The sequence below is a fragment of the Antedon mediterranea genome, chromosome 9, assembly GCF_964355755.1.
Source record: "Antedon mediterranea chromosome 9, ecAntMedi1.1, whole genome shotgun sequence".
Classification (NCBI taxonomy): Eukaryota; Metazoa; Echinodermata; class Crinoidea; order Comatulida; family Antedonidae; genus Antedon; species Antedon mediterranea.
The window spans coordinates 6,306,251-6,324,579 of record NC_092678.1 but is presented as its reverse complement, the minus strand read 5'-3'; the positions used below and the strand labels follow the sequence as shown (position 1 = coordinate 6,324,579).

Here is an 18,329-nt window from a genome sequence, read left to right as displayed (position 1 = left end):
TACTGCATAATGTTATGCAATTTATTTTCGTTGAACATTCCAACGTTTACGTGCAATAAACTATAGAACCTAATATCCTTGTTGTTTCTTTATTATTTAAACAATTACATAATAATAATAATAATAATAATAATAATAATAATAATAATAATAATAATAATAATAATAATAATAATAATAATAATAACACTAATAATAATAATAATAATAATAGTTCATTCTTATATAGCGCATATAAGCAAGCTCTCAATGCGCTGAACATTATTACCCCAGTAATAGCACCCTCTAGTCCTCCTCTCAGAGGCTGTATTATGTCTAAGAGTAAAAACATGCGATTTTCAGATTTAGAATGTAACCAAACGAATAAGAACCACATGACAAAAACATACTGGCGTAGGCCTACGACGTCGTTACTGGCCAATCGCGAGGTTTTAAAGCCTTTAGTACATCAGGCCCTTACTGGAGTATGCTAGTCCTCTATGGCATTCAGCAATCACTAAACAGCAATGCACCCAGTTGGAATTTGTTCAAAAAAGAGCCTTTAAGATCATCATCGGATATAACAACTACACGGGGTACCAAGACACTTTAGAAATCTTGAATATAACATCTTTACAAGACAGACGGTTAGGTGTACTTGCCAAATTTGGAAGCAGTCTGGTGACATCTGGGCGTTTCACTTCGTGGATACCCGAGAACATCAAGCCCGAGAGGACTTTACGTTCCTTCAACAAGTACTGTGTACCTAGATGTAGAACTAACCGTTATGGGAATTCAACTCTTCCTAGTGCAATAAGAATTTTAAATAAATAATAATACAGTAATTGTATTGATCCTTGGAATTAATGACATTTTTGAATTTAAATTTTAAGTGGACTTTATAAATAATGAATAATGAATAATTTTAAACTTGTATATATTTCTGAATTTCTATTAATTAGATCTAATAATAATCATTAATTTTAAAGTTGTGCATATTATTTTTTTGTATGATGTTTTAATTGGTTTTGTTTTTATGTCAATTTTAGTATAGGCCTATTGTTTTATATCTTTATCTCGGTTTTTTTGTTGTACCTTTTGTAAACTCATAAGGTTTTCAACTTTTGTTGCATTTTGAGTGTTATACCTAATAAATAAAAAAAAAATAAAAAAATAAAAAAAACACACGATGTTTTTAAACGGCGCATTATAGTATAAGCGCATTGCTCAAAACTGTACATGTGAATAAAGCAAAACATTCTCATAAACCACAATTTGGTGTCCAACGTTTGGTACTATGGAACGCCCCATATTGATAGCCACCATTGTAAACAATATTAACACAGATATCGGTGTCCACACAGCGCCTGCTTTCACACTCTATGGATGCATAAATGTGTTACCTGTCTATCATTAGGCCTATTAGAACGATACGTATCAAACGTTCTATTCAACTAGCATCGATCAGGAAGCGGATTAGTAAGCTATCACGACAAAAAAAATGCGTAACCAAACAAAATTACTGTATTTTAAAATTGGTTCCCATGGACGCAAGGACAAGTACAACAACAAGTTGACCAATCACAAGCGATTGGGATTATCCATCGAGTCGTGATTGGTCAGATTATTCGCGGCGCGCTCTTGCGTTCCTGGGTTGCGTCGTTGATGTGATCGTGGTCTCTCCGGAGTTTCTCGACGTTGAATGACCACAAACCCGGTGTGTCTCCGGAGATCACTGTGTAGTTTTGGTGTGAAATGGGTTTTTTTTGCGATTTTTTGTAAATATAACTAGCATTTAAAAAAGTACATCTACTAATCAAAATAGCGGAACATGATGAATCCCGGTTGAAAAAAAGAGAGGGAGGAGGATAAAAATAAACTTGGCCTATAATCCTATCGTTTGCATTTCCGAAATTTAGGGTTGAACATGCCTGGGAACTGTTGAATATAAAGCGATTTATAAAGCAACAAACAGCAGCTCTCGGAATTCGATCGATCCGACCGTAAATGTATACTTGTAATTAAGTTTCAAATAGGTCACACCATGGAGCTATAGTTGCATGGTCACACAGGTGATTTTAAATTGCACAATGACTAATTATATCATTAGATCTGGATACTATGAAAATCGACGGAATTATTTGATTAAGTCTTTGAAGGGTTTATCGAAATAGTAGCGCACATTTGTACATTAATACAATCAGCAGTGTTTTACTTGAAGAAAATATCTTCAACTGCCTCTTAAACTGACTGACATTTTCCAATTGTTGATTATTATTAATATAATATTAGGCATATTATAACAAATTCTTTGTCCACGAAATTTAAAGTCACGGCAGTGATTTTGCGCGACGCAAGCGAGTTGACCAATGACAAATGACAGTTTGCTATTTATCGTGTTTCGTTATTGGTCAAATCACTTGCATTGCGCTTACATCATTGCGTTGCGTCCTAGTTGGAACCAAGCTTTATTCTATAAAAAACAATTTCATGTTTATACGTATAATATTATATGTCATACTTAAAATCATTACATTAGTAATTCGAGATATTGCATTGTTGTGGGGGGGAAGACATTTCATCATAGTACAGTATAATTCTGATCATGCTGTTATCCATATACTGTAAGCTATTTTCTTATTAATATATATCCTTTAGTATATTATTATTACGGGTATCGTTTTACACTATAAAAAATATGACAATGCATATATAAATCAGTTAATAACTGATTCGTAAATGCATACAATAGAATCGGCAGCGATTTACACAGACAATAGGCATTGTAATGGCAAAGATGACGTCATTCCTGTATTTCAAAAGGGAGCTTTTGAGTGTGCATAATTATTTGAAATAAAATAACAGAGTTCGTATGATGCGCCAACGGCGACAAAATACATCAAACAATTTAACATTTTTTGGAGAGTTGTCTACCAGATAATAATGCTATATAGAGGGGTAAACTTATCAATTAATGATTGTAATGTATTGTATTTGAAGGCTAACTTAACTTATATTTAAATGGAGTGTATCATTATATTTTATTTATTGAATATTTATATTATCACACTATTCCAATATTTTTAAATATCGCCCTCTATAGGTTAATCTATTTATATCTGTTATAGCCCCCTCTCTTGTTTGGTTATTATGAATTTAGAAAAAATATAGATTTATATCCTATCATGGATAAAAAAGTTAGCTAACTATTTTATCCATGATCTATCCTAGGAAGTACTCAGAGGCCATATTGTAACCCATGATCGTGTATAAAAGAAACATATGAAAAAGAAGGTAGCAGTAGGCCTACTGTATGTAACTTGTTCATTCATTCAACGAATAAATGAATGAAAGAATGTAAACCTTTTTTTTTTTTTAAGGAAGCAAAATATAATATTATTAACCGACATTTTAGATAACGATTAAACATAATCTAAAGATAATATTCAATATGCAAATATATAAAAATGTTAGTTCCAAAGTTTGAGCAATATTTCCTAATCTTTACGTTGCTATCTTGAGATATGTGAGAAAATATTATTTGTTTAAAGGGCTGTGGATGGACGAATCTACTGGTTGTGTCTATATGCTGTAGTTGATAACAATGTCTGGATTTCCCCATTAAAATGAATTAAATGTGTTGTAATTTGAAATATATCATTTTGTCAAGGCTACGAGTGCTCACTGGCTAAACCCACAAACCCCGGAGCTTATGAGCTGAGCAGTGCCCAGAGGAAAATACAGGCATTAAAATATACTTAAAAGGCTAACACGCCTAAGGGTTCCTAAACCAGGGGCCTTAGGTATCTGCATTACACCACTGCTTTAAGTACAGGAGAGCTTCAAGGCCCAACAAAGTGTGCCAGTAATAGGCCGTGTTGTTGTTAAAACATATCCCCTCAGTCATTTCATGGAAAGGATCTCCTAAGAGGGAACTCCCCTGAATAGGGGGTGTGTCAATTTAGGGACTAAAGAACAAAAAACAATTCAATGTTTAGTAGAATACCAGTGTTCTTTAATAACAGGTTAAAATGTCACATTTGTATAAAGGTGTGTTCACATTGCGCTTTGCTCAGATCAAAACAAAATAATTAATTGCAATTATATTGCAGTTTTAGTATAAAGTTCCTCTTTCACATTCTAGATTTTATGATGATTCTAGTTCTGTTTAATAACAAAATATACAGTACAACCAAATATGTCTGATAAGCTCTGTCTACACTATCAAACTTTACGTGCCAAAATCGTGATGTGCCCATATATGGATGATGATGTCATATCACTAGTTTGATAGTGTAAACAGAGCTTTACTGATTCTGTGTTCATTACTTTTTGTAAACCATATTTCACTGGATTTGAAAATAGATTTTAATGGCTGTCAACAATCACACTAATTGATAACACTTACATAAATACCACTTAAGGGAAATCTTTAAAAATATTTACTTAAGTGAAAAGAAATACTTAGCATTCAAATGTTTTTTTTGCTTTTGAATGTTTTGTTTTGGCGTCCCTGACACAAGCTTTTGCTTTTTTGTGACGCCACCATTTTGGAAATAAATGTTAATTTTGATTGATTGATTTAAATATCTGGCTTAAGTGTGATTGGCGAATATGAGTATAGTATTCGTCCAGGGAATTGAACCAGACCCAGCATATTAGGTTGTGCACAATATCAGGTAAACCATACTCTACATGTACACTGAGTAATGGAATACATTAAAATATTTCGATCTCCAGAAATAGAAAATGTTACAGTAATCGTTACTAACATCATGAATTTGGTTACCTAGGCAACAAGCATATACAATGAAACCTATTTACAAAGCAAGACACACGTACAGTAAACCATATATTTGAATAATAAAAATTAATAATTTCATAATTAATAAAATTAAATTTACAAGGTATTAATTCATCATCACCTAATATTATATACATATATTTATTATAATATATTCAATTAAATTTAAACCAACCAAGGTGGTATATTTATTTAAAGAAACAAATTAATTAAAAATTCAAACTAAACTTGAATAAGAATTAAAAATAAATGTAAATAATTGATATATTTACTACTACAGCATAGACTGCATTGTAAAAAATATACAAAAAAAAGGTAATTTATTAATTCAAAATTCCAGCTTGATTTTGAAGGAATGAAAGTGGTTTACTGTAACCAAGCAGTTTCTTAGCAACGATTTGGTTGCTAACGATGCATTGGCACTAGATGCCCTGGTTGCATCCACAAATTGATGCTTTATCATTACTACGGTAACACATTTGTCCTATACATACTATTCAACAACCTTTCATAATTATTTATTTCAATACTATTTCCTTTTCATCCATTTATTTAGTTGGAAGGATATTATGGACTAATGGAATATCAAATGTAAAAATACATATAGTTATTTTGGAAATCTATAAATCGTAATCTATGATTATAAATATTAATATTAATTTTGTATCATCACATGATAATAACAAAATTTACTGTACTAACAAAATACAGTAACAAATTTACATAAAATGCTTTAGTTTTTCAAAATATTTCTTATTTTTATGAAAGAACTTTAGTTAACTAGTATAAGTATGTACATCCACCCAATAAAAAAAAATCAAGGTATCATTTATAATATAAGAAAATGTCTTTAAATTTATAATTAAAAGGCTAAAATTTCTGAAAGAACGCAAGGTTTTAGTTAATCAAGGCCACTCCTTAACAGAAGGAGTCCAGATATAAGAAAATGCTTACAGAAACGACATTATGCCAGATCATCTCATACTTAACATAATTTTTTAAAAGCTAAATATTTCACACCGTCAAACATTTTACATTACATTTTTACAGTATTCAAAACAATACACCATTAACATGGCAACTATAAACAGTATAAGGCCATAATGTATGGGGTTCACTCTACAGTAGGGGTTACTGGAGGATCAGGGGTCAATGGAGGATCAAGGGTCAATGGAGGATCAAGGGTCAATGGAGGATCAAGGGTCAATGGAGGATCAAGGGTCAATGGAGGATCAGGAGGCAATGGAGGATCAGGGGTAGTGGAGGATATCAGGGCAGTGTCATGGTTGCAGAGATAAGTGAGGGGATTCAGATGTTAGTGGAGAGATTTAATGGAGAGTGGAGAGATTCAATGGAGAGTGGAGAGCCATAGTTTATTTGGAAAATATCTACAGTTTAATGAAGATATACATGAAGATAGCCATGTGTGGTTTAGTGGAGAGATCAAGGGGCTAGTGGAGATATCCATGGTTTAGTAGAGAGATCCATGGTTTAGTAGAGAGATCCATGGTTTAGTGGAGAGATCCAGTGGTTTAGTAGACAGATCCATGGTTTAGTGGAGAGATCCATGGTTTAGTGGAGAGAGCCATGGTTTAGTGGAGAGAGCCATGGTTTAGTGGAGATATCCAGTGGCTAGTGGAGATATCCAGTGGCTATTGGAGAGGAGATCCATGGTTTATTGGAGAGATCCATGGTTAATTGGAGGATCTAGGGATAAGTGGAGATATCCAGTGGCTAGTTGAGATAGTGGGTACTGGGGAGAACAACAGCCATGGTTTAGTGGAGTATCCAGGGGTAGTGTGGAAACCTAAGGGATAATTAAGGATGCAGAGATATAGTGGAAGATTGTCAAAGACTCCACTGGTAAAATTAAGCTCAGTAATGCAATAAAAAAAATGCAATACATGCATCTCAATAAATAAATAAATAAACAAATACATCTGAACAAAAGCAATAAAATAATGAATAATTAAATTTATGACACTGTGACAGACACAATTAATTAAAATATTATTGAATTCTCAACATCGAACCACTGTATAAAAGGTTATAAAAAATAAAGCCTAATAGGATAATTTACACTTTTAGGGCGCTGTACGTAACAAGGTCCGGCTTGTTGGTGAGTACAATCTACCTCACAAGATCCTGTCTATCATCATGTCCTGGGTCCGAATCTATTCTAGAATCACTACCATCTGGGTGAATTTTATTTCTCTTCTGAATCGTTGCGTAAGTTGGGTTGGTAACGGGGGATGCTGCATGATGGCTAGATGATGCTGCGTTGCTTCGGTCGTCATCGTTGCCTTCTCCTACTGGAAGTGGATTTACATTGAAGTTTCTTGATACTATGGACGCTCGGGAAACGGAGCCTTTTTCAGAGTATTTTCCGGCTGGTTACGAAAAGAGAAAACACAATCTAAACATTTTCTTTTTTTCCCACAACAAATTCTGCATTACCATTTCCTAGCTTTGTATTGTCAGTTCAGTTTTAGTTAGCAAAACACAGTCTGATTTGGCTAAAATTGAATGGGCTGTAGCTTGGTGGTCAAGGGTTCAATCTAGGGTTGTGACTATTTTACTCCCCTTCCAGGGCACCTCAAATACATATACTACTAATAAATAAGACTTACTGTAGTCCATGATACTGTATATTGGCAAGTTACTGTAAGAGTGTATGAAATTCAAAATGTATACTATCTAACTGGGCAAGTACAATCTGACTAGTCCAGTGGGCAATCAAACAAATCATAGGCTTACCTTTAGGCGCATAGTACTCAGAAAAGTGTTCAGGGTGGAGTTTGTCATGCTTGCTGGCAAGCAAAAGAGCTAAGATACCCAAAATGATGGCATCAAAGACTGCCACGATTGCCAACACAAACACCCAGCGTAGCTGACATCCACCAAGATCATAGGAATCGCTGCCACAGAGAGACTGAATGACGCTGTGATCCCAACCAGCTGGATAGACGATGATACCAATGAGTACAAATACTCCTAAAATAAGATAGATGAATAACATGGGAATTTTAGCTAAGCTAAGTAATACAGATTTGCCTACAGAACCAGTATGACACTGGACATGTATAATTATGCCATGTGGAAACAGTACTTAGGCAGGATTTTTAAGTGCACATGGTCTAATAATAGAGAGGTTTCGCAATCTTACGAATACGATAACGAAAACGGATAAGTCATGCACACGTATTCGTTTTCGTCAGCCATAAAAAAATCTGTTTCGCATGGCAACGAAATATTGAGGCGCGTCCAAAATATGACTGCGGTAAATTTGAGCGAAGCGCAGGTACGTGTAGCTTGGTGCTTGGCGTCCTAGGCCTAGCGTAACATCAAAGCGAGTGAGGACTTTAAAAACTGCTATTTATCAAAATTGACATTTGCATTTGCATGACATGGCATTTGCATGGCATTTTAGTAAATTACTTTCAATAAATCTATAATTATATTATAATCATGAATCATTCCTGATTCAAATGCAAAATAGATCAAAAACTATACTCGTTTTGTAGTTACGCATATGACTGGTGATATTCATCAACACGAATACGCTTTACGAATATGAAATGGGGATCAGCTCAAAAGTTTCACAAATGTGTGACGTATCCGTATTCGTAAGGTTGCGAAACCTCCCTAATAATGTACACTGGATCTACAGTTTGAAGTGAGAAGATTTCTTTCAAACAAAGTTCAAACATAACCCTATACAGTATATAGTTAGTAGGCATACAAAAACAGTACAGTAAACAAAAATATCCCTAAAGCTCTGTCTACACTATCAGACTAGTTTGACAAAAAAAACTGACACCACTGACAATTCAGGTATAACTCTGTACCACCAGTAGAATGATATTGTTACTAGAAAAATAAGCATCTTCTCTATGCCCTGAATTTACATATCAATGCTGTTGAATATAATAACATCACAATGGAATTCTTTTTGTATGATATATTTCTATTAAATTCCCACGGTTTTTAGACAGAACTTAACCAGGTATATTTTAGTATTATCTATCAAACAGTATTTAAGTAACCCTTTGTTATGTTAGTAAAGGGTGTAAGAGGGTTTATTACTTAAATTATGTTTATAGAATCAACTTCGTTTGTATTGGTTAAAACAGTAAAATCTTTTTACACGTTTGACTAAATGACTGGGCGAATAGAGGTGCATTCATCACGGGCACTATTAGCCATTGTTGTTACTATGTCATGGGCACTGTCAATTTTGATATGTTTTTATGAGAAATTATATGCACTGCTGTGATATTTCTAAGTAAGGAAATGTACCATAGGGCAACTGTAAATATGAACATTAAACTCTGTCTATTAACTATCAACTTTATGTGACAAAAAAATGTGATGTGCCCATGTACCGTATATGGACATTATAATGTCATATTACTACAATATTTAAGCATCACTACAATATTTAAGCATATCACACTACCATAATTTAAGCATATTACTACCATATTTGGGGACAGCACACTTTTTTTGTCAAACTAGTTTGATAATATAGAGAGGAAAAACGAACAGTGCTTACAGTATATGAGATATGCTTTGATACAGTACATTTCTTTTCTTCATTTGGACAAGAAATTTATTCATATTCATGATTAAAATAAAAATATTAAAATTTAGATATGTTTGGTAAATTAATATTTGAGGAGTAAACATAATTGACTGAACATTAATAGATATTTACAGAATATTTTTTATTAATAAATAATATGTATAATAAAACGATATGCCAGAATGAATTATTTTCTGAGTATAAGATACTGTAATTCAGTTTTATTCCACACTAAATCGAAAAATCAATTTTATTTAAAATTCTTGGTCGCATTCTTTGAAACACAGTTCATTTGCATTCTCTGTGTTATTGACAAATAAACAGATCTATAACGCTACTACTATAATTGCATTCAATAATTAATTTGACAAATAAAAGAATATTGTTTTGATTACCTTGACAATTCACAGCATGGCAAGGTCTATTAAGTAGTCGTAACAGACAGTAATATATTTAATTGAGTTTTGAAATTAAATAAATATAAATTACAAATGACATGTGTTGGACAACCCATTAGACTACTGTATAATTGTTTACCATTAGTGCTAAAACAAAGCAATGTAATATTTGGTTGAATGTATCTACATTACACCGCAAAACAGTACAGTAGTTCACACCCCAACCACACCCAATCTTACTCTTGAACCAAACTACAGTAGTACATGTACTGTAGGTTTATTTTATTTATTCGACTTCTCACTAACTCAGTTAGTGAAGGATCTGGACCAACAGGTGGTAAACACCTCTAAAACGGCCCAGTCCCAATTTGCACAGTGGCTGTGTGTGACAGTGGCTGTGTTTGTGTGGACTAGTACACCGGGGTAACCCCCTACTCGTCTCGAAAGATGTACTAGGTTCTTTAAAGTGCGCATGAGCTATGTGTACACTGGACCTACGGTTTATAGTCCTTATCCGAGAAGACTCGTTCTACCACCAGAACCATGGAGCGAGTGAGCCTCGAACCCTTGCCGATGTTATGGCTACTTAATTACGGTTCCACTGTCTTAACCGCTCGGCCACTCACTCACTCACTCACTCACTAGGTTATAATAAATCATGTTTTATTTTTTATTTATTTTTTTTATTCTATCGAAAACCAACAGCGATAATTACCGCCACTAACAGGTTTGATACAAACAAAGCCAGGGCTATTTAAAGCACCTTGATTGGTCCTAACATTGATCAAGGGCTTCTCTCGTCCAGTGGCCACCTTGACTAGAGGAAAGACATGGGCCAATACGTCTGAGGCAGATACTAGCAGAGGCTGCCATAAGTGTCAGCAGTCCTGATTTCAAGTGCCTATGGGACCCCAGCTCCATATACAGCACCCGATATTCCCAGATGGTCTCCCATCCAAGCTCTAACCAGGCCGAACATTGCTTAACTTCGGTGATCTGACGAGAACCGGTGTTTCAACGTGGTAAAACCATATTGTTTCAACGTGGTAAAACCATATTGTTTCACACATACCAAACTTTATCTTTATATACTTTGAACCAATGTATCAAAGTAGATAAAACAATTTTACATTATCAATGTGTAAACACAGTATAAACACAGTATAAACACAGTATAAACACAGTATAAACACAGTATAAACACAGTACATAATTCTAGCTGTATGGCTTTCAATTAATTCTGTATGGTACAGTATTTGAGTTCTGATTCAAAAATTCAACTTTACCATTAATTACAAATAAATGAATTTAAATTTAAAAAGTTTCTTGTAATTTCTACTATCTTGTCTTTCATAATGGTCAAATTACTTTACTGTAGGGCCCGTTTTCTTTTTGGAGAGTGCTGAAACGAAACAATCCTTAATGTATGTTGGACAGGGAGGAGTACAGTACAGTAATTACAGTACATTGGTTTGAACATAATGACTTGAGTCATATAGCCATTGTCTTTATCAAAGGTAATTTGTCAAAATTATTGTACATTCCATTTACCCTTTAGCCTGTTTTCAATTATTATACTGTACAGTGTGAACTGAATGTCTAAAAAAAAATTAAACATTATTGCATATTAAATAAACTGCAGTAGAATAATTCTATTCTATGACGAATTATAGGTGATCATTTTTAATATTTTGTAAACATGCACGTATGTTAACATACGATCAGAAAATGTTGATGTACGCCATCCTATTATACGTATATAGTGCTGAGTTGTGCCTATTATATGCCATATACATTATGTACAGTATATACTGTATATCTATATACAGTGTAGCATTGGTGAAATTACGGACACACATCATGATCTAACTTTTTGGTATGATGACATTATCGAAAGATAATGAATGAATAAAATATAACAATTGGAAGAAAATTTGGCACGTAGAAGCGCTGTGCGCGCTCTTTGAAATTTGTATAACTTTGACTAAAGAAATTTAAAAACTACTTTTTTGCTTTAACTGGCCATATGATAACGTTACAACATCAGATATGGGCTTAATTTGTATATGAATTCATATCTACATTAATTCTATAATTATTACTTTGCTTTGACTGCATAAAGGTGTCATACAGTATGTAGTATACTCAACTCAACTCAACGTAAACATTTATTTTCTTTCTTTCATTCAATAATAAAACAAATGAATAAGGTATTAAAAAAAGTAAGTACGAGTTACAAATAATACATTTCATTAATATAATATATAAACACGACAGGCAAAGAATATTAGTTCTAAACCGCCCGGTGATATACTGAAATTTTAATTAATTAATTTGAAACGATAATACTGTGGAGTTGTCCCTATAACAAATATGTGTTCTTTTATTTTAACGTTATTGAAAATAGGTGTTTGGAATAAAGAGTAACTATACAGGTAATATACAGTAGCTTTACTACTCTATAAATGTATCAGGATGTAAAATGGTATACGTGAATACTGTACAATTGTACATAATATAATTAAATATACTGAATGTGATTTCAGTAGATCCATTGCTAGCTGTTCACAGTATTCCTATACAAAGCTGTATAATAGACTTAGTGTACAGTGGGTGGATAAATGGATACACTGAGCGTAGTACCCTATTATGACAGAAACAGCAAACACTCCATGTCCTTCATTGAGAACAATTAATCAAATAATTGAGGTTTATAACCTCAACACTGATACAAAAGAAGCAAATCTGGTACTCTTAAACTTGAAAACAATTTAGGAGTGCCAACGATTATAAACCACATTCTTAAGAGAGAAACGATACTATATGGAATTCTTTTGATTTTGTATTGTATAGTAATCTATAGTTTTTAGTGGAAATTAAAAGTGATTATAATTTAGGTGGGTCAAAAGACAATGTACAGTACAGTTTTCCCATCATGAAACAAATTTCTATAATATTGAAAAATGTACAAATACAATACTTATTCTTAAAAAGGTTTTGAGCATTTTGTAGATTAAATCGTAATCAAAGTACATCATACTTTAATGTGCATGCTGTACGTAGCCATGTGGCATTGCAGGGGGTAAGGTTAAGTGAATTTAAATTTTCTGTTTATATAAAGTTTGTCCTATCAAAAATGGTTGACCACTGACCAACCAGGTGGCTCTGTTGTTTCCTAGTGGAAACGGACGACTTGCATCAAGCTACATCTGAACTGTATTAGAGAAGTCGGGGAGTATTCAAAAATATGTGGCGAGTCATCTGGTAGTAGGGTGTAAAAACCAACATGCAACATAAATTATTAATGGCAGGTTTTTTATCCGGACATGACACATTTTGTCTTTAGTTTGTCAGTCATAGGATAATATTGTACAGATGGCAAAATAGTGTTAAATTAGAAACGGGTGGTTTCATACACCAATGCCATCTAACTTATTCTTTTTCTCTTTTTCTGAAATTTCAATGAGAAAACAGATAAGTGTAAAACACAAACTGTGGTAAGCTAGGCCTACTGTAATAGCCAATAAAAGCATCAAAGCAACTGGAGGCTAGGCCTATATTTTGAGGATATTTTGTCATATTCCATGATAAGATTATTGATACTGGTACAGTACTGTACTACTAGTACATTATATTTGACGTCATTTTGTATTTAGACACAGTACACTGTATTCCACTTGTAGGATTTGGTACCTAGCTAATAATTGATTTCTTTCTGTTGTGAGTACACCAACATAATTGAACACAGCAGCAAACTACAGTAGAGTAGCCATATACCGAAACAAAACTTATGTAAATCATTAATACAACATTTAAATGGATCATATTAAATAGATTAGTCATTAATTAATGAAAGTGAAGTGCTACAATGTAATTGAAATAGATTAATCACATTAAAGTAAATACAGTATTTATGTTTATGGCAGGTACAGTATTCCAGTGGTTGGTAGGCAATTAACAATGTCAATGTAGACAGTAAGCCTGTATTAATAAGTGGATAAGTATGCCTTGAGTGAGTACTGTATGGACGTTGGATAAGCATGGCCTACTGTACATTCCTGAATATTTGATAAAATACAAATCATAGCTTTGACCTAAACCTTTACTGTATTAACTCTTTCAGACAACAGTCACAAAAAAGTGAAGTAACTAATTAATTTGATGGAGCTTCGATTTCTGGCAAGTCCAGGAGGAGTTTAATTCAAACTATGTCAAAGTCATTTTGCAGCGGCCTTTAAAATATTTTGTGATGTCATCTGGACTACAAAAGCATTTAATAGAATCAACTAGCCTAAATTGCCAAACGAATTGTATACGAATAGCCTCCTTCCATATCATAATGTCACATTGATTGAATACATGGATTTAATCCAAATAAAGGGTCTTTCCCATCTGTTCCGGTCCGGCTTCAGAGTATAGGTTTGTGTCAGATTGCTTGTTTGTACAGAACATTGCTTTTTGTTTTAACAATAAGCTATGTGTGGCAACTGTATGTGATATCAATCAAGATTGGCAAATAGCCGCATGGAGCGTTGTGAAAAAGAACATAGACAGAGATGTGATTTGCCGGACCGGAACAATTAACTGTACATACGTACCTGTCAATAGCTGTAAAACACCACAAATTCTGAAGACGGTGGCTGTTGTTGGCTTTCGACACATGAAACAACACATTCCGCAAACGGATAACAAAACAAAAATAACGCCCAATCCAACAAAAACTGTGGCAGCTACTAAAGCCGAATTCCCATCAATTTGACCGAAATCAAATATATCTCTCGTACAGTCCGGTTCTCCTCTTAGGCCAAAGCTTACACAGACATGATATAGGCCAGCGTAGCCAACCCCTTGAGCTTCACGGCCATCACCGATCCAGTACGGCTGAACGAATACGACTATCAAAATTATGGCAAAACAAATGGTAAAAATGGCCCAAGCAATCGCTATAGCGCGACTGTTTCGAACGTAATTTGTATGGTAGTAGTAACTATACGAGTTATCCTTAACCTCCTTCATGGTTTCAAACAACCCGTACAGCTAAAAATGTTGAAATGTATCGTCTTTTCCCGTCCGTTTCCTTATCGATTTCAACACTAAGCCTAGGCCTAACTGCTCGCTCGCTATCTCCCCTGCTTTTGCGTTTCGTTCGGTTCCAAGTCCAACCATTCAAGCGTGACGTTTGTGTATGGAACGCCTACACTGCATTTTGTTTATGAATTTGACGAACTCGCCCACATTTTGCCCACCAATCCAAAAAAATAATTGATAGTTTAATTCAAATAGGTGATATTTTCGGCTCACAATATATCAGTATAGTGTCATATCATAAAAGTGTATCGTCATAAATAACGCAATAATGAATTAAAATAAAATAAATTAAAGTTATAGGTTTATTTTCACATCACATGTTACTTCATTTGTTTGCCATTTAAGCTGCATTCAGATGATTCGAAAATGATCTTACTAAAACCAATTCAGCAGCACCATAAACAATCATCACACTAAATGAATGTAAATATTAACAAACTTTCAAGACAAGAAGAAAAGTGAAAAACAGGCATATACAGTATTGCTGTAAACACAACAGCTATATACATTTTATTTGAATGTAATAAATGAATCCTTTCTAATACCCAAAGCCAAGGACACATACTTTATATTAATTATAATTCGTTATAATGTAATAATTAATCTATTTCAATTAAATAAACCCTCGGTATATTCTCCGACAATGTAGATTATCTTTGATCTCCTTTCCCCAAACTTTGTCTAAACGCACTGTGTTGTGTCAGAGGTATATACGCAGTAGATGAAACTCTAGATATATTATGACACCATCGTCATTATAAATATAATCATGGTGTCCATTAAGTAACTGAGTACTATTACAGTGGGACCACGCTACTGGGACACCTCTATTCAGGGGCCAGCCATATTAAAGGGATACTATACTGTGAACTGTATATGTTTCAACATTACCTTGGCCAATCCTTATTCATAGGGGACACCCCTATTAAAGAAGACACTTTGCTGGAATCTGAAAATGTCTTCTTAATAGGTGCTCTACTGTATTGACTATTTACGTAACCATATCTTTAAGAGGGGTTAAATCATGTTGTACATATCATACTAGGGCTTAGCTCACTCTTAACTCAAATTAAACAAAATTTGGCTAAATAATTGAGTAAAGCCCTGTCTACACTATCAAACTAGTTTGACAAAAAAGTGTTATGTGCCCAAATATGGTAGTGATATGCTTAAATATGGTAGTGATATGACATCATTGTGTCCATATATGGGCACATCACATTTGTCTTTGTCACATAAAGTTTGATAGTGTAGACAGAGCTTTAGGTGGGCTTATATCCAAAGAATAGGTACATTGTCATAAATAGTGCAAAAGACCTCTATATTAAAACCTTTCCTTTGGGACACCTTTATTCAGGGGCCACCTCTATTGAGAGGACACTTCTATCAAGGAGAAACCTCTATTCAGAGGACACTCCTACCAAGGGGACACCTCTATTCAGGGGACACTCTTATCAAGGGGACACCTCTATTCAGAGGACACTCCTATCAAGGGGACACCTCTATTCAGGGGACACTCCTATCAAGGGGCCACCTCTATTCAGAGGAGACTCCTATCAAGGGGACACCTCTATTCAGAGGACACTCCTATCAAGGGGACACCTCTATTCAGAGGACACTCCTATCAAAGGGACACCTCTATTCAGGGGACACTCCTATCAAGGGGCCACCTCTATTCAGGGGACACTCCTATCAAGGGGCCACATTCTTATGAGGAGTGGGGTTTGTGGGAGGTCGGGATGTATGATTACATTAATTCATTTTGTATTAAAATTGATATAAATAAGTATAGTAAATATCCCACTATAGTATCTTAATGAAAAATAAATTCTTATGCCTCGATTTTAGTAGAAAAAAAAATGAAATACAAACATCTACTTTAATAGAAAAAAAGGTTTGGAAGGCACACTTTATGTTTAGATTTAAAAAATGGTAAAAACTTAACAGTTGGCTGTCCCAACAAAACAGAGAAAAGTTTTATACTTTAAGCTAATAGGTGGTGTCTGTTCAAGTACTTCATTCTTTCTTGCATTATATTTTAATAAATTATAATTCAATAGATAGATGATCAAACTGATGATGATGAATATTTTATAATATTAAGCTCTGTCTACACTATCAAACTTTATGTGACAACAAAATGATGTGCCCATAACGGACACGATGATGTCATATCACTACCGTATTTGGGCATAGCACTTCCATATTTAGGCACATCACACTTGTTTTGTTTGATAGTGTAGACAGAGCTTTAAACTACAGGGCTACCAATAGCAATACAATGTTTAAATGTTTGCAGGTTGAGTTAACTAGTAGTAAACTGGTTCATGAATACTGGTAGATTTTATATAATCTTATTAGGCGATTCTAATGTATGTATACATTATCTAGTATCATAGGTAAAATCTGCAATACAGTGTCACATGTTTGTCACATGTGATGCCTGTATAATAGGTCATAATCCAAAACTAATGCTATGTTATACATATTGTACATACGTGACACTGTATTACAGAATTTGCTATGATACTGGACAAATTATGCGAGCCATTTGTTGAGATACAGTACAGAGAATTGGGTGCTCTATTGAGCTCTGTCTACACTATAAAACTTTATGTAATGTGCCCATATATGGACACGATGACATCATATCACTACCATATTTGGGTATATCACTACCATATTTGGGCAAACATTTTTTGTCAAATGAATTTGATAGTGTACAGATAGAGCTTTATGCTACTTTGTTTTATTGAGTTCAATTGATCCTTCTCTGGTGTGCTCATACAACTTTCATTTCTTGGCCTGCTTTCTGTATTTCCTTCAACAGTTTATCTCCTTATATCTGTTCAGAGACATACTCTAACCATATAAATCTCTCTGGCTTGCTCTCTGGTTACACAACACTTGTATTACGTCCCCACTCTTTAACCACCTCTAAGTGATGTTGTACACATCACCCATTATTACTGCGTTATACAAATAATACTATTTTCTTATAAGCTGTACACAATTTGTACATTTTGTCACAGTGTTTGTATAATTCTATCATCTCTGTCATACTCGTCCACTGAAAGCATAAAACAACTGAAAGACTGCGGCTGCTATAGCGATGATGATGACAAAAACTGGTAAATATGTCATGAATGGTCCCTATAAATAAAATAAAAAAATGTTAGAAAAACAAAGTGCTACACCATGCCATCTAATGGATGGTCTCGGGGTAAGTTGTAATTGGAGGCTTTGATTGGCTGGGTCTGAAATTGGAGGATCTATTTTTAACAGTTTTCCATGCACGGTGAAAAAATGCAAAAAAAAATTGACATTCATTCTTATTAGGTACCAAATGCATATTCAGTCTTATTAAAATCTAATGCATATTCATTTTTATTAAATATATTATAATAAATATTTATTTTTATTATTAGAAATCTAATGCATATTCATTCTTATCAGAAATCTAATGAATCTTTAT

The 18,329-nt window shown here is 33.9% G+C and overlaps 2 protein-coding genes and 1 pseudogene across 3 annotated transcripts in view; all 3 read right to left on the bottom strand.

The window, feature by feature from the left end:
- Window positions 1–3,951: 3,951 nt before the first annotated feature.
- On the bottom strand, window positions 3,952–14,911 carry LOC140058677 (LHFPL tetraspan subfamily member 3 protein-like). Its single transcript, XM_072104375.1, has 3 exons — window positions 14,365–14,911; window positions 7,541–7,777; window positions 3,952–7,173 (listed from the first exon to the last, which is right to left on the bottom strand). The coding sequence occupies exons 1-3, from the start codon at window positions 14,780–14,782 to the stop codon at window positions 6,914–6,916; spliced, it is 915 nt and encodes a 304-aa protein (XP_071960476.1). The 5' UTR covers window positions 14,783–14,911; the 3' UTR covers window positions 3,952–6,913.
- Window positions 10,685–10,802, bottom strand: LOC140059651 (5S ribosomal RNA; annotated as a pseudogene).
- Window positions 14,912–15,142: 231 nt separating the features above from the next.
- The window catches only part of LOC140058564 (uncharacterized), a 42,852-nt gene continuing 39,665 nt past the window's right edge, over window positions 15,143–18,329 (bottom strand). For both annotated transcript variants that reach the window (XM_072104233.1, XM_072104234.1), the window contains one exon: window positions 15,143–18,007. In XM_072104233.1, the coding sequence (XP_071960334.1) occupies window positions 17,912–18,007 (96 nt within the window). In that variant the 3' untranslated portion in view covers window positions 15,143–17,911. The remainder of the gene's footprint in view (window positions 18,008–18,329) is intronic.

What these genes read in the sequence shown, in the direction of transcription:
- LOC140058677 (XM_072104375.1), bottom strand. Translation starts at nt 14,782, where the DNA reads ATGAAGGAGGTTAAGGATAACTCGTATAGTTACTACTACCATACAAAT. An exon ending in TGTTTTACAGCTATTGACAG is followed by an intron (nt 7,778 to 14,364) that starts GTACGTATGTAC and finishes ATCTTATTTTAG; the next exon opens with GAGTATTTGTACTCATTGGT. An exon ending in TGAGTACTATGCGCCTAAAG is followed by an intron (nt 7,174 to 7,540) that starts GTAAGCCTATGA and finishes TTTCGTAACCAG; the next exon opens with CCGGAAAATACTCTGAAAAA.